This window comes from Lampetra planeri, chromosome 28, assembly GCF_965212315.1.
Source record: "Lampetra planeri chromosome 28, kcLamPlan1.2.h2, whole genome shotgun sequence".
In the NCBI taxonomy this organism is placed as follows: Eukaryota; Metazoa; Chordata; class Hyperoartia; order Petromyzontiformes; family Petromyzontidae; genus Lampetra; species Lampetra planeri.
In genome coordinates this window covers 2,135,667-2,160,511 of record NC_136134.1, presented here as the reverse complement: position 1 = coordinate 2,160,511, position 24,845 = coordinate 2,135,667, and the positions used below count along the sequence as shown (strand labels likewise).

Sequence of the window (24,845 nt, the reverse complement as noted above, 5' to 3'; positions counted from 1 at the left end):
GTGGCCTCACTCACGAGTGGCCTCACTGACGAGTGGCCTCACTCACGAGTGGCCTCACTGACGAGTGGCCTCACTCACGAGCGGCCTCACTCACGAGCGGCCTCACTCACGAGCGGCCTCACTCACGAGTGGCCTCACTCACGAGTGGCCTCACTCACGAGTGGCCTCACTGACGAGTGGCCTCACTCACGAGTGGCCTCACTGACGAGTGGCCTCACTCACGAGCGGCCTCACTGACGAGCGGCCTCACTGACGAGCGGCCTCACTGACGAGTGGCCTCACTCACGAGTGGCTTCACTGACGAGCGGCCTCACTCACGAGCGGCCTCACTCACGAGCGGCCTCACTGACGAGTGGCCTCACTGACGAGTGGCCTCACTGACGAGTGGCCTCACTGACGAGCGGCCTCACTCACGAGCGGCCTCACTGACGAGCGGCCTCACTGACGAGTGGCCTCACTGACGAGTGGCCTCACTCACGAGCGGCCTCACTGACGAGCGGCCTCACTGACGAGTGGCCTCACTGACGAGCGGCCTCACTGACCAGCGGCCTCACTCACGAGCGGCCTCACTCACGAGCGGCCTCACTCACGAGCGGCCTCACTGACGAGCGGCCTCACTCACGAGCGGCCTCACTGACGAGCGGCCTCACTGACGAGTGGCCTCACTGACGAGTGGCCTCACTCACGAGTGGCCTCACTGACGAGTGGCCTCACTCACGAGCGGCCTCACTGACGAGCGGCCTCACTGACGAGTGGCCTCACTCACGAGCGGCCTCACTGACGAGCGGCCTCACTGACCAGCGGCCTCACTGACGAGCGGCCTCACTCACGAGCGGCCTCACTCACGAGCGGCCTCACTGACGAGCGGCCTCACTGATGAGCGGCCTCACTGACGAGTGGCCTCACTGACGAGTGGCCTCACTCACGAGTGACCTCACTGACGAGTGGCCTCACTGACGAGTGGCCTCACTCACGAGTGGCCTCACTCACGAGTGGCCACACTGACGAGTGGCCTCACTGACGAGTGGCCTCACTGACGAGTGGCCTCACTGACGAGTGGCCTCACTGACGAGTGGCCTCACTGACGAGTGGCCTCACTCACGAGCGGCCTCACTGACCAGCGGCCTCACTGACGAGCGGCCTCACTCACGAGCGGCCTCACTCACGAGCGGCCTCACTGACGAGCGGCCTCACTGATGAGCGGCCTCACTGACGAGTGGCCTCACTGACGAGTGGCCTCACTGACGAGTGGCCTCACTCACGAGTGGCCTCACTCACGAGTGGCCTCACTCACGAGTGGCCTCACTGACGAGTGGCCTCACTGACGAGTGGCCTCACTGACGAGTGGCCTCACTCACGAGTGGCCTCACTGACGAGTGGCCTCACTCACGAGCGGCCTCACTGACGAGCGGCCTCACTCATGAGCGGCCTCACTGACGAGTGGCCTCACTGACGAGTGGCCTCACTCACGAGTGGCCTCACTGACGAGTGGCCTCACTCACGAGTGGCCTCACTCACGAGTGGCCTCACTGACGAGTGGCCTCACTGACGAGTGGCCTCACTGACGAGTGGCCTCACTCACGAGTGGCCTCACTGACGAGTGGCCTCACTCACGAGTGGCCTCACTGACGAGTGGCCTCACTCACGAGTGGCCTCACTCACGAGTGGCCTCACTGACGAGTGGCCTCACTGACGAGTGGCCTCACTCACGAGTGGCCTCACTGACGAGTGGCCTCACTCACGAGTGGCCTCACTCACGAGTGGCCTCACTGACGAGTGGCCTCACTGACGAGTGGCCTCACTGACGAGTGGCCTCACTCACGAGTGGCCTCGCTGACGAGTGGCCTCGCTGACGAGCGGCCTCACTGACGAGCGGCCTCACTCACGAGCGGCCTCACTCACGAGCGGCCTCACTCACGAGCGGCCTCACTGACGAGTGGCCTCACTCACGAGTGGCCTCACTGACGAGTGGCCTCACTCACGAGTGGCCTCACTGACGAGTGGCCTCACTCACGAGTGGCCTCACTCACGAGCGGCCTCACTCACGAGCGGCCTCACTCACGAGTGGCCTCACTCACGAGTGGCCTCACTGACGAGTGGCCTCACTCACGAGTGGCCTCACTGACGAGTGGCCTCACTCACGAGCGGCCTCACTGACGAGCGGCCTCACTCACGAGCGGCCTCACTCACGAGCGGCCTCACTCACGAGCGGCCTCACTGACGAGCGGCCTCACTGACGAGTGGCCTCACTGACGAGTGGCCTCACTCACGAGTGGCCTCACTGACGAGCGGCCTCACTGACGAGCGGCCTCACTGACGAGTGGCCTCACTGACGAGCGGCCTCACTCACGAGCGGCCTCACTCACGAGCGGCCTCACTCACGAGCGGCCTCACTCACGAGCGGCCTCACTGACGAGCGGCCTCACTGACGAGTGGCCTCACTCACGAGCGGCCTCACTGACGAGCGGCCACACTGACGAGTGGCCTCACTGACGAGTGGCCTCACTGACGAGCGGCCTCACTGACCAGCGGCCTCACTCACGAGCGGCCTCACTCACGAGCGGCCTCACTCAAGAGCGGCCTCACTGACGAGCGGCCTCACTCACGAGCGGCCTCACTGACGAGCGGCCTCACTGACGAGTGGCCTCACTGACGAGTGGCCTCACTGACGAGTGGCCTCACTCACGAGTGGCCTCACTGACGAGTGGCCTCACTCACGAGCGGCCTCACTGACGAGCGGCCTCACTGACGAGTGGCCTCACTCACGAGTGGCCTCACTAACGAGTGGCCTCACACACGAGTGGCCTCACTGACGAGCGGCCTCACTGACGAGCGGCCTCACTGACCAGCGGCCTCACTGACGAGCGGCCTCACTCACGAGCGGCCTCACTCACGAGCGGCCTCACTGACGAGCGGCCTCACTGATGAGCGGCCTCACTGACGAGCGGCCTCACTGATGAGCGGCCTCACTGACGAGCGGCCTCACTCACGAGCGGCCTCACTCACGAGCGGCCTCACTGACGAGTGGCCTCACTGACGAGTGGCCTCACTCACGAGTGGCCTCACTGACGAGCGGCCTCACTGACGAGCGGCCTCACTCACGAGCGGCCTCACTCACGAGCGGCCTCACTCACGAGCGGCCTCACTGACCAGCGGCCTCACTGATGAGCGGCCTCACTCACGAGCGGCCTCACTCACGAGCGGCCTCACTAACGAGCGGCCTCACTCACGAGCGGCCTCACTGACGAGTGGCCTCACTGACGAGTGGCCTCATTGACGAGTGGCCTCACTGACGAGTGGCCTCACTCACGAGTGGCCTCACTCACGAGTGGCCTCACTGACGAGTGGCCTCACTGACGAGTGGCCTCACTCACGAGTGGCCTCACTCACGAGTGGCCTCACTCACGAGTGGCCTCACTGACGAGTGGCCTCACTCACGAGTGGCCACACTCACGAGTGACCTCACTGACGAGTGGCCTCACTCACGATTGGCCTCACTCACGAGTGGCCTCACTCACGAGTGGCCTCACTGACGAGTGGCCTCACTCACGAGTGGCCTCACTCACGAGTGGCCTCACTGACGAGTGGCCTCACTCACGAGTGGCCTCACTCACGAGTGGCCTCACTCACGAGTGGCCTCACTGACGATTGGCCTCACTCACGAGTGGCCTCACTCACGAGTGGCCTCACTCACGAGTGGCCTCACTGACGAGTGGCCTCACTCACGAGTGGCCTCACTCACGAGCGGCCTCACTGACGAGCGGCCTCACTGACGAGCGGCCTCACTGACGAGCGGCCTCACTGACGAGCGGCCTCACTCACGAGCGGCCTCACTCACGAGCGGCCTCACTCACGAGCGGCCTCACTCACGAGCGGCCTCACTCACGAGCGGCCTCACTGACGAGCGGCCTCACTGACGAGCGGCCTCACTCACGAGTGGCCTCACTGACGAGCGGCCTCACTGACGAGCGGCCTCACTGACGAGCGGCCTCACTCACGAGCGGCCTCACTCACGAGCGGCCTCACTGACGAGCGGCCTCACTCACGAGCGGCCTCACTCACGAGCGGCCTCACTCACGAGCGGCCTCACTCACGAGCGGCCTCACTCACGAGCGGCCTCACTGACGAGCGGCCTCACTGACGAGCGGCCTCACTGACGAGCGGCCTCACTGACGAGCGGCCTCACTGACGAGCGGCCTCACTCACGAGCAGCCTCACTGACGAGCGGCCTCACTGACGAGCGGCCTCACTCACGAGATGCCTCACTCACGAGCGGCCTCACTCACGAGTGGCCTCACTGACGAGTGGCCTCACTGACGAATGGCCTCACTGACGAGTGGCCTCACTCACGAGTGGCCTCACTCACGAGTGGCCTCACTGACGAGTGGCCTCACTCACGAGTGGCCTCATTCACGAGTGGCCTCACTGACGAGCGGCCTCACTGACGAGCGGCCTCACTCACGAGCGGCCTCACTCACGAGCGGCCTCACTGACGAGCGGCCTCACTGACGAGTGGCCTCACTCACGAGTGGCCTCACTGACGAGTGGCCTCACTCACGAGTGGCATCACTCACGAGTGGCCTCACTGACGAGTGGCCTCACTGACGAGTGGCCTCACTCACGAGTGGCCTCACTGACGAGTGGCCTCACTGACGAGTGGCCTCACTGACGAGTGGCCTCACTGACGAGTGGCCTCACTCACGAGTGGCCTCACTGACGAGTGGCCTCACTGACGAGTGGCCTCACTCACGAGTGGCCTCATTCACGAGTGGCCTCACTCACGAGTGGCCTCACTGACGAGTGGCCTCACTCACGAGTGGCCTCACTCACGAGTGGCCTCACTCACGAGTGGCCTCACTCACGAGTGGCCTCACTCACGAGTGGCCTCACTGACGAGTGGCCTCACTGACGAGTGGCCTCACTCACGAGTGGCCTCACTGACGAGTGGCCTCACTGACGAGTGGCCTCACTCACGAGTGGCCTCACTCACGAGTGGCCTCACTGACGAGTGGCCTCACTCACGAGTGGCCTCACTGACGAGTGGCCTCACTCACGAGTGGCCTCACTGACGAGTGGCCTCACTGACGAGTGGCCTCACTCACGAGTGGCCTCACTGACGAGTGGCCTCACTCACGAGTGGCCTCACTCACGAGTGGCCTCACTGACGAGTGGCCTCACTCACGAGTGGCCTCACTGACGAGTGGCCTCACTCACGAGTGGCCTCACTGACGAGTGGCCTCACTGACGAGCGGCCTCACTGACGAGCGGCCTCACTGACGAGCGGCCTCACTGACGAGCGGCCTCACTCACGAGCGGCCTCACTCACGAGCGGCCTCACTGACGAGCGACCTCACTCACGAGCGGCCTCACTAACGAGTGGCCTCACTAACGAGCGGCCTCACTCACGAGCGGCCTCACTGACGAGCGGCCTCACTGACGAGTGGCCTCACTCACGAGTGGCCTCACTGACGAGTGGCCTCACTGACGAGTGGCCTCACTCACGAGTGACCTCACTGACGAGTGGCCTCACTGACGAGTGGCCTCACTAACGAGCGGCCTCACTAACGAGCGGCCTCACTCACGAGCGGCCTCACTAACGAGTGGCCTCACTCACGAGTGGCCTCACTCACGAGTGGCCTCACTCACGAGTGGCCTCACTCACGAGTGGCCTCACTCACGAGCGGCCTCACTGACGAGTGGCCTCACTGACGAGCGGCCTCACTCACGAGCGGCCTCACTAACGAGCGGCCTCACTCACGAGTGGCCTCACTCACGAGTGGCCTCACTCACGAGTGGCCTCACTAACGAGCGGCCTCACTCACGAGTGGCCTCACTAACGAGTGGCCTCACTCACGAGTGGCCTCACTCACGAGTGGCCTCACTCACGAGCGGCCTCACTCACGAGTGGCCTCACTAACGAGTGGCCTCACTAACGAGCGGCCTCACTGACGAGCGGCCTCACTGACGAGTGGCCTCACTCACGAGCGGCCTCATTAACGAGCGGCCTCACTCACGAGCGGCCTCACTCACGAGCGGCCTCACTAACGAGTGGCCTCACTAACGAGTGGCCTCACTAACGAGCGGCCTCACTGACGAGCGGCCTCACTGACGAGTGGCCGCAGTGCACAACAGCGAAAACCGACAGCGGCGCAAACTGCAACGGGCGCAGGCAGCGTCACACAGCCCCATTCGCCCCGGGGACCCCCTCCGCTCCCCGTGAACTTGCAGGCGGCTCCCAAGGGGTGGGGGGGGGGGGGGGGGGTGCTCGTCACCTTCGCTCCGAGCAGAGCCTCCAGGAGCTCCTCCCTGGCCTGGCGGAAGGAGCGGCCGAGGCTGAGCGTGAGCTTGCTCACGAGGCTCCACAGCACGTACGCGTTGAGCACGCTGAGACGCAGAGACACGAGGAGACGACGCAGAGACACGATGAAACACGCGGAGACACATTGCGATGCACAGAGACACGCGGAGACACATTGCGATGCACAGAGACACGCGGAGACACGCAGAGACACATCCTGAAGACACGTGGCGGTCACATTGGGACGCGCGCTGAGCACACCGAGACGTGGAGACACATTGAGACGCGTGGAGACAAACGGAGGCGTGCGGATGCACACAGGGACAAGTGGAGACAAGCGGAGCTCGGGCAGCACGGGGAAGGGGAGTGAGGAGCGAGGAGCGAGGGGCAGCAGCGACTCCAATTCACGCGGCCCGCGCTCACGCGAAGCCTGCCCACTGCAGAACGGCCCCCTAATTATAGCTATCGGTCACCGCGGGCATCTTAGACCGCACTGATCGGGTACTGGAGGGGATGCACATTTCATCTGGCAACGCGATTTGTATCGCTCAGTCACTTCTGCTTCTGTTCCTGCCAGGGCCTGGTGCGGTGAGAGAGCGAGCGAGCGAGCGGGGCGAGCGAGTGGGGAGTGGGAGCGTGGCGGTTCGCGCGCTGCTCAACGAACCCGGCAGCCCGAGTTCGAGTCCCGCTTACGGCCACCAACGCCAGTGATGATAATCTGAACCGGAACTCGGCCTCTCCTCGGTCGACTCAGCCTCAAATGAGTACCTGGTGCGGTGTTTAAACATTCCTACGAGGGGAGACAAAAGTCCCCTATGATGGCCCTCCGCAAGGATACCGTTCCCACACACCAACTCATGGGACAAAGACCCTGCCACTAAGAAGGCCGACACTTACAATCACCTGGGGTCGGTATCCTGCTCAGCCCATCATCCACGGGGAATCGATAAAAATAAATGCCACTTTGCAGGACGTCGATCGGACCATCGGAGAGACTGGCTCCCACCACGGGAATGTGGAATTTCCACCGCTGGCACGGGGCCATCGCCGGAAGCCGAGCACCGGGCCGTTGCTCGCTAGAGCAGCGATGCGCTTTGGCTTTTGACTTGGAATCAGACTCCACACTGACCGGCTCCTCATCATCGTGGTCGTCATGGTCACCTGGTGTCGGTGCGGTTGATGAGCGCCGCGGCGTTCTGCAGGTACGTGGGCGCGTACACGACGAGGGGCTCCGCCGCCGCCAGCGCCACGGGCTCCAGCACGCGGCCAACGAGGCGGTCCCAGCGCAGCGTCGGCGCCAGCTCCTGCGGCGCCACGCACACGGCACGTCACGCGATGCGACTTGCACACGGCACGTCACGCGATGCGACTTGCACACGGCACGTCACGCGATGCGACTTGCACACGGCACGTCACGCGATGCGACTTGCACACGGCACGTCACGCGATGCGACTTGCACACGGCACGTCACGCGATGCGACTTGCACACGGCACGTCACGCGATGCGACTTGCACACGGCACGTGATGTGACTTGCACACGGCGCGTCACGTGATGCGACTTGCACACGGCACGTCACGTGATGCGACTTGCACACGGCACGTCACGTGATGCGACTTGCACACGGGACGTCACGCGATGCGACTTGCACACGGCACGTCACGCGATGCGACTTGCACACGGCACGTCATGCGATGCGACTTGCACACGGCACATCACGTGATGCGACTTGCACACGGCACGTCACGCGACTTGCACACGGCACGTCACGCGATGCGACTTGCACACGGCACGTCACGCGATGCGACTTGCACACGTCACGTGATGTGACTTGCACACGGCGCGTCACGCGATGCGACTTGCACACGTCACGTGATGCGACTTGCACGCGGCGCGGTAAGCGATGCGACGCGACTCGCAGCACGTCGCACATGGCGCAACAACGCGTTGCGTGCAACACGTTGCTCATAACACGTTACACAACAACGTGCTGCATGCTGCATTACACACAACAGATTACGTACAATGCACACACTGCATAGACCACATGCAGCGCACACAACACGCGTGTTATCGCACTGCAATGCATATGTCTCGCACAACATGTTAGACGTAGTTCATTACATTATGTACAATTCAACCGTCACACACAACAAGACGTACAACAACACGGAGGCAATAACGATGGTAGCCGCCATCCGCCGCTAAGTGCTTGTGCCAAGCTAAGTGCACCTCGAAGCCAAGTGAAATGTGTAAGGCTCACTGGCAGGTCACGGTACAGACTCGGGTGAATGCGATGACCGGCTGATGCACCACTTGTGCCCCCTACTGTGCCAACTTGCTGTGTTTTAGTGGCTGGGCATGCGGCCGACATGACCCAGCCAACGCAGCCTCGACTGCCAGAAGAACCCACAGATGGGCCTGTACCCAGATCTGTCCAGGATCTGTGACCTCACACCATCCAGTCTGGTAAAACTCCGGGACGGATCATAGCCAGACCAGCCTGAATGTGTTCTAATCAGCCCAGATGCTCCTTCAGCGGGGTCCAGGTTCCGCAAGCCCCGTTAAGGGAGGGCATAACTGTTGCTGGGAAGACAGCATACACTCCACATCATATGCCACACACCCACGACATGTTATGCACGCCACACGCACCGCAATGCGCCGCACGCAGGAAATCCGAATCGGCGATGCGGGGTGCAGGGGGCGGGGGGATGGAAGGGGTGGGGGGGGTCGTGCCGACGTCCCACCTGGAGCTCGGTGAGCGCCATGCGGTGGTAGATCTTCTCGTCGTCGCGCCGCTCCTCCATGGGCACCGTGATGAGCGCCAGCTCCTCCTCCAGGCGCAGCACGGAGCGCGCCGCGGCGCTGGCCGCCGCCTCCTCCGCCCCCAGCAGCACGGCCACGCGCACCATGTAGCCCTCGTAGGCCGCCAACACCTACAGCCACCACGTGGTACAGAGAACCTACAGCCACCAGCACCACGTGGTACAGGGAACCTACAGCCACCAGCACCACGTGGTACAGAGAACCTACAGCTACCAGCACCACGTGGTACAGGGAACCTACAGCCACCAGCACCACGTGACACAGGGAACCTACAGCCACCAGCACCACGTGGTACAGGGATACTACAGCCACCAGCACCACGTGGTACAGAGAACCTACAGCCACCAACACCACGTGGTACAGAGAACCTACAGCCACCAGCACCACGTGACACAGAGAACCTACAGCCACCAGCACCACGTGGTAGAGAGAATCTACAGCCACCAGCACCACGTGGGACAGAGAACCTACAGCCACCAGCACCACGTGACACAGGGAACCTACAGCTACCAGCACCACGTGGTACAGAGAACCTACAGCCACCAGCACCACGTGGTACAGAGAACCTACAGCCACCAGCACCACGTGGTACAAAGAACCTACAGCTACCAGCACCACGTGGTACAGGGAACCTACAGCCACCAGCACCACGTGGTACAGATAACCTACAGCCACCAGCACCACGTGGTACAGGGAACCTACAGCCACCAGCACCACGTGGTACAGAGAACCTACAGCCACCAGCACCACGTGGTACAGAGAACCTACAGCCACCAGCACCACGTGGTACAGAGAACCTACAGCCACCAGCACCACGTGGTACAGGGAACCTACAGCCACCAGCACCACGTGGTACAGAGAACCTACAGCCACCAGCACCACGTGGTACAGGGAACCTACAGCCACCAGCACCACGTGGTACAGAGAACCTACAGCCACCAGCACCACGTGGTACAGGGAACCTACAGCCACCAGCACCACGTGGTACAGAGAACCTACAGCTACCAGCACCACGTGGTACAGGGAACCTAGAGCTACCAGCACCACGTGGTACAGGGAACCTACAGCCATCGGCACAGAGAAAGTGAAACGCCATCCAGGATTGGACGGCAGCCAGGCAGGAGGAGATACGAGAGGAGAGGTCACGGGGGATTAGCGAGGGAAAGGAGGAACACACGACTTGGGTGACGTCTGCAGGGCAACGATGAGGAAAGTCGAACGAGGAGGGGGGATGGATTCGAGAGGCGAAATATCGAGAGAGAGAGAGAAGTGAGGGGCTCAGAAGCGACTCCTGCAGAGCACCGACACCGAGAGGGGAGTGGGTGGATACGGAGTGATGAAGGAGACAGAGGATGAGCGAGTGGAAAGGTTGAGACTTGAGCAGACAGCACACACACACACCTCCTTCACAAATCTGTCTCTCGCCGCGTAAATAAGGAAAGTTGTTTTGACACATTCCATCTGCCTCTTGGCTGTTTTATTGCACGCGTGTTTTTGCTTTCAAGAGGGAACGTCGGATGAAGGACAAACTCCTACCTTCTCATTGGCCGTCAGGTTGATGTAATAGTCACGTGACGGCAATCCGAGACCCGATTGGTCAATCTGTTGAGATACAGAGGCGAGAAAACAACGCGCAATCGTTCGGAGTCGCTCGCGATAAAGTCACAGAAATGCCTCGCGAAACATGCCACGTTGCTCCAACGTTGCTCCAACGTTGCTCCAACGTTGCTCCAACGTTGCTCCAACGTTGCTCCAACGTTGCTCCAACGTTGCTCCAACGTTGCTCCAACGTTGCTCCAACGTTGCTCCAACGTTGCTCCAACGTTGCTCCAACGTTGCTCCAACGTTCCGCGTTTCCTGGGCAGTGTTAAGCATTTCTCGGTTTGCTGCAATCGACGACTCCTCAGCAACATTAATCACGCATTCGGTTTGGTATCCGTGCCACTGTTTACAGTGCACGGCTATCATGAAGATGCTGCGGTGATGCTGAAATGACCATCAGGGGATGTTCACCATCCTCCGTGACCAGGGCGGCCTGTCGGACCCAAACCGCGAACCTCCACGGCCAACGGCAGCGGGGGCGTTGCCGCCAGGGTGCCCCACCGGCCGCATGGCCCCCCCCTCCCCGCGGGTGGCAGGGTGGGCGAGGCGGCGCCCACCTGCACGATGTTGCTGTTGGAGTGCTTGGCGTCCTGCCCCACGTAGATGGCGAAGAAGGGAGAGGCGCGGTAGGAGCCCATGACGACCTCCAGCAGCTCCTGCAGCGAGTGGCCCGTCTCGTTCCACGTGCCCAGCATGCTCCAGCCTCCCAGCTGCAAACACAGAGATAAGGAACCCGCCCCCCGTGTAGCCTGAACAGGGGCAAGGGTCGGCCACCACACACCCTCATGTGCCGTCCTGGTACCACACCCAGCCGCCTTTGTCTCCCCGGTTGCAATGTCCACGCATCGCACCAGGTACTAATTTGAGGCCGAGTCGACCTAGAGGAGGGCCCCCCGTGCCCCTGCCCCCGTGCCCCTGCCCCACATGCCCCTGCCCCCCGTGCCCCTGCCCCCGTGTCCCTGCCCCCGTGCCCCTGCCCCATGTGCCCCTGCCCCACGTGTCCCTGCCCCCGTGCCCCTGCCCCCATGTCCCTGCCCCCCGTGCCCCTGCCCCCGTGCCCCTGCCCCCGTGCCCCTGCCCCCGTGTCCCTGCCCCCCGTGCCCCTGCCCCCGTATCCCTGCCCCCGTGCCCCTGCCCCCGTGTCCCTGCCCCCGTGTCCCTGCCCCCGTGTCCCTGCCCCCGTGCCCCTGCCCCCGTGCCCTCCTGCCCCCCGTGCCCCTGCCCCCGTCCCCGTGCCCCTGCCCCACGTGCCCCTGCCCCCCGTGCCCCTGCCCCACGTGTCCCTGCCCCCGTGCCCCTGCCCCCGTGTCCCTGCCCCCCGTGCCCCTGCCCCCCGTGCCCCTGCCCCCGTGCCCCTGCCCCCGTGCCCCTGCCCCCGTGTCCCTGCCCCCCGTGCCCCTGCCCCCGTGTCCCTGCCCCCGTGCCCCTGCCCCCGTGCCCCTGCCCCCCGTGCCCCTGCCCCCGTGCCCCTGCCCCCGTGTCCCTGCCCCACGCGCCCCTGCCCCACGTGTCCCTGCCCCCCGTGCCCCTGCCCCACGTGCCCCTGCCCCACGTGCCCCTGCCCCGCGTGTCACCTGTGTCAGCAGCTGCTGCAGTGGCGCGGCTCCCCGCTGCTCGATGCTTTGCTCGTCCATGCATGCGCGGAAGTAGCGCCGCGCTTTCCCCTGCGCGTCGCCCAGCTCCCGGCCCGCAGCATCCTCCGGCAGCTCTGTTCAACGACCACGACCACCACCGTCATCATCCCCAACACCATCACCACCATCAATGGCGCACCGCCAACGTTGCCATCATCAAAACAAAGACAAAGATCCCCCCCCCTCCCGTTTAGCCTAAACAGACTTTTGGGGCAAGTGCTGTTAGCGAGCACTTATGAAGACCGGCACAGCACAGAAGAGGATGGGTAGTCAACACTACGCCCGGCCACCTTTTAAACACCACACCAGGTACTCATTTGAGGCCGAGTCAACCTACGGGAGGCCCAGGACCGAATCAGATAATCGTCACTGGTGTTTGCTGCGAGCGGGAATCGAACTCGGGTCGCCGGGTTCGTAGTGCAGTATGCTTACCGCTACGACTCCCCACAGCATTAACACACACAGACACAAACACCAAAGTGTGCAATGCATAAGCAGACACGCAAATACAGACCCACGCGCAAACTCTAAACCTATAGTAATAGGTTTTTACCCTTTCAACTGGTACAAAAACTGACACCTTTATTGTTTGCATTTTGACAGCTTATGTTGTGGTTATTGCAAACATGATGTCTTGTATACGGGTGTCAGTTTTTGTACCAGTTGAAAGGGTAAAAACCTATTACTATATTTTGCCACTGGTAAAGGAGATGTCTCATAGTGTGAACTCTAAACCTTCCAGGAGACATCACTGCCACATGGCGCAGCACCCTTGACACGGCCACGCGAACCCGTTACAGAAATCCCATCCTCCTTCATGGAGACCCCTCATCATATCTCTATGCGAGCGAGGCAAGGGTCCTGCAAAGTGACATTCGGCAAAAATTCCGAGATGAGCGGTTTCAAAAAAGTTAAATGCCCAGTGAAAACCCACGCGGAGACGCGGAGACCACGGCTCGTTTGTGTCGAGCGACCACACGCCGACTTGCCGTAGCGACATCTCTCGACCGCCGCCTCGCCACCCAGCGGTGCTGGACGGTCCCTCAACACCAGGCCTCCCACATCCAAAGCACTGAATTACAGGCGTGCCCCAACTACACCCAACCAAACTTACATTCGTCAAATTTTTTAAACAAATACATATCATATTTACGTTGTACGTTTTCAATGGGTGATAATCAATGTCCAGGCACTTTCCTGTTGTGGTCGCTCACCTCCCTGCCCCCCCACCACTTCCTGCAGAGGAAGCGTCGCTCCACAATGGTGCGAGGACAGACGCCAGCCTGACCCCCCCCAACAGCGCCCCCACCCCCCCCCCCCTCCCCCCCCCCACTGTGCCGTTGTCGGTACGGACGACGCTCAGAATCAGAATCTTTATTTACACTGGAGGAGGAATCCGATGAGCTATGAAGCTCTTTTCCACGGACGTCCATTCGGGGGGGGCACGAAGTCAGAAATTTATAACGAACAAGAAAAAAAACAGAACCGGAGTATAGGGAAGGGTAAGAAAATCACTAAAAATATATTTATTTTTATTTTACCAGCTAAAACCCACCGAGCTATTAGCTTATTTTGTCGGAAGCGACCTGGCCACAAATGATAGCTCAACGAAGTAGCTGATCACGTGGAAAGTTGTGGCAGCCAAGCAGCCAAGCAGCAGCAGCAGCGGCAGCAGCGACGGAGCGGAGATTCGCAAGCTGTGCCTGTTAAACGCTTCCAAGTTGAACATTACCGCTGCCCGCAACAGGGAATCGCGATTTGTGTTGCTGGCAGTGCGCTGCTCCATAACGCTGCGTGTGCCGCCTGTGCGGCTTCACGTACACACGCACACACTGCGCGCGGTGTCATCTGCGGAAGAGGAGTGCGTTTTACAAAAGGCACAGCAACGTGATCCCTGCCCATATACAAAACGTCAAAAGCGCACCACATTCATCCATAACACTGTGGCCTGCAACACCCACAATGCACCACATTCATCCATAACACTGTGGCCTGCAACACCCACAATGCACCATATTCATCCATAACACTGTGGCCTGCAACACCCACAATGCATCACATTCATCCATAACACTGTGGCCTGCAACACCCACAATGCACCACATTCATCAATAACACTGTGGCCTGCAACACCCACAATGCACCACATTCATCCATAACACTGTGGCCTGCAACACCCACAATGCACCACATTCATCCATAACACTGTGGCCTGCAACACCCACAATGCACCACATTCATCCATAACACTGAGGCCTACAACACCCACAATGCACCACATTCATCCATAACACTGTGGCCTGCAATACCCACAATGCACCACATTCATCCATAACACTGTGGCCTGCAACACCCACAATGCACCACATTCATCCATAACACTGAGGCCTACAACACCCACAATGCACCACATTCATCCATAACACTGTGGTCTACAACACCCACAATGCACCACATTCATCCATAACACTGTGGTCTACAACACCCACAATGCACCACATTCATCCATAACACTGTGGCCTGCAACACCCACAATGCACCACATTCATCCATAACACTGTGGCCTGCAACACCCACAATGCACCACATTCATCCATAACACTGTGGCCTACAACACCCACAATGCACCACATTCATCCATAACACTGAGGCCTACAACACCCACAATGCACCACATTCATCCATAACACTGTGGCCTGCAACACCCACAATGCACCACATTCATCCATAACACTGTGGTCTACAACACCCACAATGCACCACATTCATCCATAACACTGTGGCCTGCAACACCCACAATGCACCACATTCATCCATAACACTGTGGCCTGCAACACCCACAATGCACCACATTCATCCATAACACTGAGGCCTACAACACCCACAATGCACCACATTCATCCATAACACTGTGGCCTGCAACACCCACAATGCACCACATTCATCCATAACACTGTGGCCTGAAACACCCACAATGCACCACATTCATCCATAACACTGAGGCCTACAACACCCACAATGCACCACATTCATCCATAACACTGTGGTCTACAACACCCACAATGCACCACATTCATCCATAACACTGTGGTCTACAACACCCACAATGCACCACATCTATCCATAACACTGCGGTCTACAACACCCACAATGCACCACATTCATCCATAACACTGTGGTCTACAACACCCACAATGCACCACATTCATCCATAACACTGTGGTCTACAACACCCACAATGCACCACATTCATCCATAACACTGTGGTCTACAACACCCACAATGCACCACATTCATCCATAACACTATGGTCTACAACACCCACAATGCACCACATTCATCCATAACACTGAGGCCTACAACACCCACAATGCACCACATTCATCCATAACACTGTGGTCTACAACACCCACAATGCACCACATTCATCCATAACACTGTGGTCTACAACACCCACAATGCACCACATCTATCCATAACACTGCGGTCTACAACACCCACAATGCACCACATTCATCCATAACATTGAGGCCTACAACACCCACAATGCACCACATTCATCCATAACACTGTAGCCTACAATACCCACAATGCACCACATTCATCCATATCACTGTGGCCTACAACACCCACAATGCACCACATTCATCCATAACACTGAGGCCTACAACACCCACAATGCACCACATTTATCCATAACACTGTGGTCTACAACACCCACAATGCACCACATTCATCCATAACACTGAGGCCTACAACACCCACAATGCACCACATTCATCCATATCACTGAGGCCTACAACACCCACAATGCACCACATTCATCCATAACACTGTGGTTTACAACACCCACAATGCACCACATTCATCCATAACACTGAGGCCTACAACACCCACAATGCACCACATTCATCCATAACACTGAGGCCTACAACACCCACAATGCACCACATTCATCCATAACACTGTGGCCTGCAATGACAACAAGGCACCACATTCATCAACAATGCCACCCTAAAGAGGAAAATGCATTCATGAGGTGACATTTCGAGGAATGGGTCCATCTTCACGGTTTTCATTCTACGTCCCCCCCCCCACTGCCTACGCAACACCGCCCGCCCTTCGCCCGGCAGACTAGGATATGTGCTTTCAGCAAGGCTCCGTTATATCCAATAAAGCTCCAAGCACCGCGTGGGCCAGATAGCAAACAGTCTAGGATTTGTGTGTGTGTGTGCGGGGGGGGGGGTTATGTTTATTTAAATAAGCACTGGAGCTATGCACTTTTAAGTCTATATTGAAAACTCATTTCTTTAGAACTGCCTATTTGTGTTTAGTTTGTAGTCCATCCCCCGTACCTCCGATTAGCTCGGTCGTCTACGTACATACGGCGCGAACAAAGTTCAAAACACGTACGTGACACATGCAAGCCCAAGGGCATCTCAGGAATGCCATATTTTTACAAACAAGGTGAAACTAGATGGCCACTCCAAGCGGGGCCGCTCCTCTACCCAGAGCCGTTACCGACAAAGCCAAACAAGCGGTCCTCCCCCTCCAGTGCTACAGCCTCTCCGCCCGCAGCACGGAGCGCCACTTGGCCTCCGGTGAGTTCTGCGTTTTTTCTCTCTGAAGTTTGCTGCACCTCCCTCCACCTCCCTCCAAACCCCCTCCTCAAGCCCCGGCCAGAGATCGCGTCCAAAACAACGCGGCGTGGTGGGATCATCAACCAACGTCTCGATCTTCCGCCGCTCTCAAAGCTCCGCCGGATTCGGGTTCTTCGGCGTGCCGACGTCAAGACGGGCCGAGTGGCGCTGCGGGTTGAAGGATTTTGTGGACGACTTTCCCCTCCCCCTCCCCACCCAATTCCACCGCGATTGTGCACGTTGGCGTCACGAGATGGAAAATAATTTGTTCGTGTTTCTCACAGGGCAGTGCAACCCTTTGTGGTTGGAGAACGTCCCGCAGAAGCGGATACCACAGAGCTAACTCTAAAGATCCCTTCTTCGAGTAGCTGCTGGTACCCACAGTACTACTGCACTGTCTGTGAAAAGAGCGTCATAGCTCATCGGATTCCTTCAGTCTAAATAATTATAATAAGGGCACCGCGTTCCCACCGACCTTGGCACTGACAGTAACGTTCACTATATTAGTCAAACTGGTATTTTACAGAGCTGGAATTTATCCGAATTAAATGAACAACCAATTTTGATGCGAGAATTTGTAGCGCACCCATTGGCGACAGGGCTGCGACCATCAACTCGCATCACACGAGAACCCGGTTCAATCACCGGCAGCTGTCACCTGGATTTGAAACCCAGGACTTGTATCTACACAAAACACTGCGCGCTGCAAGCAGCCGTACGGTACTTATACGTAGGTTCGTACTGCATCGCTCTCCGACGCTTTTTCGAGCTGCACCTTGCGTCGCTCCGACGCTCCTGGAGAAGCTACCAGCGCGCGGAAGGGAAACGTCGGAAGTCGTGCCAAAGGACGCGTGCCGCGGGGAGAGAGTCATGCCAGCGCGTGCGGTGCCAACGCACTAACGGGCAGCACGGCTCGACGCCACGCTGGGCCGTCTCCCACACAAAGCGGCGGCCATTCCCTCGCCCGAGCGGACTCAGCGCTATCTTGAATTTGAGATAAAACCACAAAACGGGGGAAAGAGGCATCGTCTGCCATCCAGCGGGGCTTCTCACCCGACTAGAATCTCTCTCGACTAAGCGGGGAGAGCGATCTCCGTTCGCCACGGCCGCTGTGCGAAGTGCAAAGTGCGTGGGCTCACTGTACACGTGACGACTCTGCATCGTGACGATATTGTCCCGACTAGACATCAGCACTCCCCCCCCCCCCTCACCGCCCCCTCACCCCCCCTCCAAAAACTCTCAATGTCACTGCAGGCCGTGTACACGCACAGAACGCCGTAGCGGTGGCTGTGCGCCAGCATTGTGGACGCGGCGAGGGTTGGTGGGTCAACGCGGTCCAGCAAAAAATGTTGACTGGACCTGTTCTGTCCGTATGGGATGAAGTGTTTCTCTACTCGGATGCGTGGGTTTTCTCTGGGTGCTACTGTTTCCTCCGACATCTAAAAACTTAAATCTTTTCGGCCAATAACGCCTTCGTATATAGCGGACCATAGAGCTTGGGTAATTGTTGGCACCATTTGACCCTCTGGTTGCCTTCCTGCTTGTCTGCGATTCCTCACACCTCTGAGTGACTGCATTGCACGTTCCAGACGGCCGTCTGGAACGCTCTTTCTTCTGATCTTCGGAAGCCGCTAGAGCTATGCACTTTTAAATGTAGATTGAAAACTCATTTCTCTAGAACAGTTTTTGTGTGTTTAGTTTTCTTGTCCTTCCCCCGCACCTCCGATTAGCATGGCTGGCTAAGGACGGTGCAAAAGTTCAACAACTTACAACACACGAGTCGCCCTCTCTCTCTCTGCGGATACTCTGCGCGCCACAAGTGGATATCATTACGCATCATAATTATTATTTATTCAGTAAATAAATGGGCCAATAACCAGCTGATTCATTAATTAACCGACAAGTCATTTGAGGACCATATAAAGAACTAATGGGTGCCACGGTGGCGAGATGTTTACTACCTCGCCTATTATACAGAATGTTGTGAGTTCGATCCCAACGCTGCCGCCAACATTTTCTCTGGGTCCCCGGGGTTTTTCCCTCCACATTCAGAATCAACGTGCGTTTAGATTATTCGGCTGCTATAAATTTCCACGTGATAAGCCACTTTGTTGAGCTATCCATTGTGGCCAGGGCGCATCTGTAAAGACTTACAAAGCCCAGTGGCAAAATTGTGACCATTTTCTCGTTACCGGTGTTTTGTCCGTTCCTTCCAAACCGAAATTCTGTCTCGTGCCAAAACTGGTTCGGAGGAAATCTTGCGCTGCCGGCGAACGCCGCACAACGAGGGAGCGGATCCCGTCGTCGATGCTTTTGTAACTTTTTTCCTTTGGCTCCCAAAGTCAGGAAGCAAATTATTATTACTTTTCCAAAACAGCACCACGCGACCACCGTCGAAACCGTTTTAAAACACGCGCCGTAATCAATTCAACATGCGGGCTCGCAGAGACACGCGAACGGAGGAAGACACGCGAGGGCGCACAAATACAAAGATCCACCGTATAGCCTTTAACAGGCTGTTTGGGGCAAAGGGGGTGGGGGGGGGCAACGCCACGCCCAGTGGCAATGCTAAATAGACACCGCGCCAGGTACTCATTTAAGGCTGAGTCGACCTCGGGGAGGCCAGGGACCGGATTGAAATATCCGCTCCCCTCGTTATTGTCCGGGAGCGTGAATCGTACGCGGGTCGCCAGGTTGGTAGCGCAGTGCGCGGGGACCACTACACTGCCCCTCCCCACAGGCGTGCACACACAAATACTCACAAAAGCACACGCAAGTAGGCACCAGCGTGCACCTAGGCAGGCATGCGGAGGCACACACATGCACACAAGATCATGCAATGACACACACACACACTGGAACCAAAGCAGAGATCCCAATTTAAGCTCGTTTGCTGTGGATCCCAACGCCGCTAGCGATGGTCCACGCGGGAGGGCGCGTGGCACAGTTTGCTGCCAGCTATCGTAGAGAGCGGTCATGTCGCTACGATTATCTGCGGTGAGCGCAATGTCTTTTAATACAGCGGCGCTACCACGCCTCCATCATTAAAATGTACGCCAAGCCGCTGGCGCAGTCCGAGATTCAGCGGTGAACGGGACACCGACACCACCCTGCAAGTCGCGGGTGTCTCGGAGCGGGGAAGGGTCAAGGACGGCACACGAGGTGATGATGTGGCCAGAACCACACACTCACAAAAACCACACTCACAAAAACCACACTCACAAAAACCACACTCACAAAAACCACACTCACAAAAACCACACTCACAAAAACACCATTTCTATCTTTTGTTACACCAATTATTGTTGTACAATCCAAAAATACGACGAAGACATCACGGCGATTACACTCTGCGCTTCTCCAGATGCGGTTATTTGGGCTTGACCACCTTGAATGTGAAACTGCATCATCGTTTTAACGCTGTGGGCTCGCACGAAATTGATTTTTCCAAGACGGAGGTACTCTGCAAACCTACCGGCTACCTTCAGAGATTTGTTCATGAAGCCATCCAGATATATAAACACAAACACAACTTCAACCGAGAGGATGGGTACAAACTGAGCAATCATTGGAAGGACGTTATTAACCAGGTAAAGTCTTAACTGACTGTGATGTTTCCATCCTACCTGCCTATGTCAGCTGTTATTTCCGACTCTCTGTGTGTGTCTCTCTCTCTCTATGCCTCTCTCTTAGATCTCTCATACTCACATGCCCTTTGGATTGCACCCATTGGGTTGCACTCATGCCTTTGGATTGCACCACTCTTCGATTTCACATTAACATGCTAATCTCTCACATTAACATCATGCTAATCTCTCACATTAACATCATGCTAATCTCTCACATTAACATCGCCACTTCCGTGCCCTCGTCGAGGAGGCCGCTCTCCTATCTTACAGTTACATGCTCATTTCTCACGTTAACATCACTAGACCCGCCACTTCTTTAAAACCCTTGGGCTACACCCATTTAAAACCTTGTAAAACAGTCTGCCGCCTCAGCAGCAGACCATGCTTTCCCACCTGATGACGGATGCTTGTGTTGCGCCCGAAACGTCGTGATTTATTTTATTTTAAACCTACGTGACTTTACCGAAAGAACCAAAGAGTATGAAACTGCAGTTTGTCGCTCCGCGTCTAAATCAGCCTTACGCAAGGCGAGGAATATTGTTATGACGATGATGTCCCGTTTCAAATAAATCTTCACCGCAGTCTCTCGACCCTTGAACAGGAGTGTTTGGCTCATCTATTTACACATTTATATAAATGGCTAATGATGTCTGCGACAACTCAGCTGGCGTCCGGTTCCTGAATCGTCGGCTTTGGCTCCGTCGACGAGACACGATGGAGGAAATATCCACGATGTCTTTTGTGAATCGTGAACTTTTAGCTGCACAGCGTCCGCGTAGCCTCCTTCGGTCGAACTGTCAAGGGTTTGAATCTTTTCAGATTTCATTTTTACGAAAGATTTAATTTTACAACTATTACGTAGCTCAGAAAGACACGATGGAGGCAATATCAATGACGTGTTCTAGATTTGAAGTTTTCGTGACTGCAACGATCCATACTCTTTGGTTTTTTCGGTAAAGTCACGTGGGTGAAAAACAACAATTACATATAAATAAACACATTTTTGCTTTATCTTATTTATTTTCTTTTGTTTTCACCTACGTGACTTTACCGAAAAAGCCAAAGAGTATCCATGACGTGTTTATTTAAAAGTGAAATTTTATCTTGGCTTTTATATATATATGTTTTATCGATCTTTTTATTTTATATCTTCTTTATATTATTTTTATCCATCTATATCTTCTCACCATCTTCTACCTATCGTTAGACAATCTTTAATTACAAAATATAAGTAAAAGAAAAGCGTGAATCCTTATTTAAGATTTGCTAGATCAGCTGATGTTATGCCGGGGAGAGCACTGTAATGTAATTACTAAATTTGTTGAATCGCCGGGTAGTGATTTTTGTTCACTGGCTGCCTCCGTCCTCTCATTTCCCCACGTTTCCATTGATTTTAAAACGCGACACATTACACGCCGGACAAAAACAACCTCGACAAAAGCCACAGGAAAGTACGCTTGGTAACGGCAACATAGATTACTAGCCGCTAAAGGAGCAATTACTCCACATTGCTGGTGCCCGCCCCTGGGCGATTTGATTACGGTGTCGGGCGACCGTCAGTGGTGTGGCATGGGTGGCACGGTGGGCCCTAGTGCAAGAAATCATCCGGTTCAATCCCCCCGCTCATCGCAGCCCCGTGGGCCCCGGGTGCAGCCGCACCGCCTGCACACTCGACAAGCCACGACGCCGGATACTGCCTCACAGGGAGCAGCGCAAGCGCAAGCGCCGCACCACCGCGCTGAGGAGCCTCGCGCAGCGCATTCCTGTGGCTGCAGGTGCGCGGTACAGCCGACACCTCGAGCCCACAAGCGTCCGCACCCAGCCCCTTCCCCCACCCCTCGGTACCGCAGTCCCCGAGCGGGCGAGTCAATGAGAGACGCCCCCTCGCTCGCCACCGTTGGCAGGGGCGCCACGTTCACGGTTTTCCGCGAGCCGGAGACTCGGCGCGCCGTTTGTATGCGACGCGACCACAGTTGGAACACGGAGGGACCCGGCTGGAGCGCCTTCACCGAGCGGTAGCGCTGGCGGCGGCCTGGGCCTGCAACACGAGCCGAGCTGGTCGCGGCCGCGTTGGATTTGAGTCGCGTTGGATTTGAGTCGCGTCGGATGTGAGTACCCAGGTGGATGTGAGTACCCAGGTGGATGCGGGAGGGCGACGGGAATCCCAGAAGGTAGGGGCCAAAAGTCAAGTCAAGTTGGAAGTTCAGGACATAGCTCGGCAGGAGAGTGAAGCGGTTGTAAGCACACGGAGCAGGTTGTGCCGGCGGGGATTATAATCGCGTAGAACCCACCTGGCGTCACTCTCATTTAAATAATCGCACGCAATCCCACGGGCGCCACACCGCTGAACACGTCACGAGCGCCGCGCTCGTTCCTCCCGGCCTCCGGCTGCAAGAAGCGTTCCCCTTGATCGCCCCCGGTGACACAACCCGCGAGGGGCGTGACGACGCACGTGAAGCCGGCCTCTTGTGCGCGCACTCGTGGCACGGCGACCGAGTGAACGAACAACAACGGGCGAAAGCGTCAATTGCTGAATGAACGGTCGACTCAACGCAGCGAGCGTAGAACTGAACCACCTACGGAGTGAGCGGACGATCGAGCGACTGATTGAGCGAGAAATGGGCGAGTGAATGACCGAGCGAGCGAGCGGGTGGACGTGGGTACCGAGGAGGTGCTTGAGCGTCGCCTGGTTCTGCCTCCACACGGAGCTGAAGGTGGTCCAGCGCGAGTGGCCGTCGGGGAGGGGGTTGAGGCGCTCCCACCTGCCGCACGCGAAGCCATAGAAGTCCTGGCACGGCTCGACACTGCGGTCCATGGAGGCGAGGACGCCGGCGGCCACGCGCACGCACCTCTCCGACAAACACACCCCTGACGCGCGCACGCACGCACACACACGCACGCACACACACGCACGCACACGCACAGAGAGACAAAGATACCACCCCCGCACCGTGTAGCCTTCACTATGCTGACCCACTGAGCTACGTAGCTCTTTTTCAGAGTATTTGGCTGCTATACATTTCCACATGATAAGTCCACTTCGTTGAGCTGTCACTTGTGGCCAGGTCGCTTCTGAAAAAGAGCTACGTAGCTCAGTGGGTTTTGTCTGATAAAAAAAAAATAGTTTTCTTTTGTCAAGTAATTTGTTTACCTTTCCCATACTTTGCTGCACCCCTATCGTGTTTTTTGTATTGTTTGTTGTTGTTGTTGTAACGTTCTGACCCGCCCCTCCTGGACGTCTGTGAAAAAGAGCTTTATAGCTCACAAGATTCCTCCTGCAGCATGAACACAAATTCTGATTATTCCGACTTGTGATTAAGGTCGTGGCGGCGTACGAGGGGGTGGTGTGGCCAGCACCACGCGCGGCCACTTTTGCTTTCCCAATGAGCATTCACCTGTTGGGAACGGAGCAAGAGGGTCATTAGAAAAGAGTGGGGTATCTACAAATGGATCATCAGCCATGGTCAATCCGCTGCTGGATAAGGACCTCCTCCCCAAGCCACTGCCACATCTAACGAGCCTGCGATGTTGCAATCCGCTGGACCCCCCCCCCACACACAAAAACCGATTTAACCGCTCCACCTCCTTTGGTGGGCGTCCTCTCCGACGCGATAAATCGATCAACGCCGTAAAATTGCCCTCTAATTTGTCGCATTTTCCACGGCTCTCGGAATGAGAACGCCGCGTCCGCGAGAGACGGCGCCTTTCGCCGCGTACATCCGCCGCTCTGCCAGCTCCCCGCTGAGCTGCGTAGCTCTTTCTCAGAAGTGACCTGGCCATCCACAAACGAGAGCTCACCGAAGTGGCTGATTGTGCGGAAATGCATAGCAGCCAAATAGATGCACGTTGATTCTAAATGTGGAGGGAAACAACTGGAGGACGCGGATAAAAATCCACACCACCACGGGAAGAGACACGCAGACTCCAAATATACAGCAGCAGGCGTCAGGGTCGGGATCGAACCCACAACCTCCTGTACACCAGGCGAGGCTGTTAACATCTCGCCACTGTGGCGTCATCGATACACGTGGGGGTGGGTGGGGCACAGCACGAGAATATATCGGAAACAACAAGATTTAGTGAAAGCAGAAATTAATAAAGCATCTCAAAGATACGGCTCGACCAGGCCAAACATGTAAGAAACCACTGTGACAATTGGTTTGCATTATGGGAACATCTCAAATCCCATGGATGAGAGTTTTGGGCCAAATTT

At 57.3% G+C, this 24,845-nt stretch overlaps 1 protein-coding gene across 4 annotated transcripts in view; it reads right to left on the bottom strand.

The window, feature by feature from the left end:
• Positions 1–24,845, bottom strand: part of LOC144728308 (endothelin-converting enzyme 2-like) — a 79,328-nt gene that overhangs the window by 11,205 nt on the left and 43,278 nt on the right. For all 4 annotated transcript variants that reach the window (XM_078607644.1, XM_078607645.1, XM_078607646.1 and 1 more), the window contains 7 exons: positions 23,297–23,500; positions 12,304–12,437; positions 11,287–11,439; positions 10,664–10,729; positions 9,049–9,237; positions 7,460–7,602; positions 6,273–6,384 (listed from right to left, as the gene is read on the bottom strand). In XM_078607644.1, coding sequence (XP_078463770.1) covers positions 6,273–6,384; positions 7,460–7,602; positions 9,049–9,237; positions 10,664–10,729; positions 11,287–11,439; positions 12,304–12,437; positions 23,297–23,500 — 1,001 coding nt within the window. The remainder of the gene's footprint in view (positions 1–6,272; positions 6,385–7,459; positions 7,603–9,048; positions 9,238–10,663; positions 10,730–11,286; positions 11,440–12,303; positions 12,438–23,296; positions 23,501–24,845) is intronic.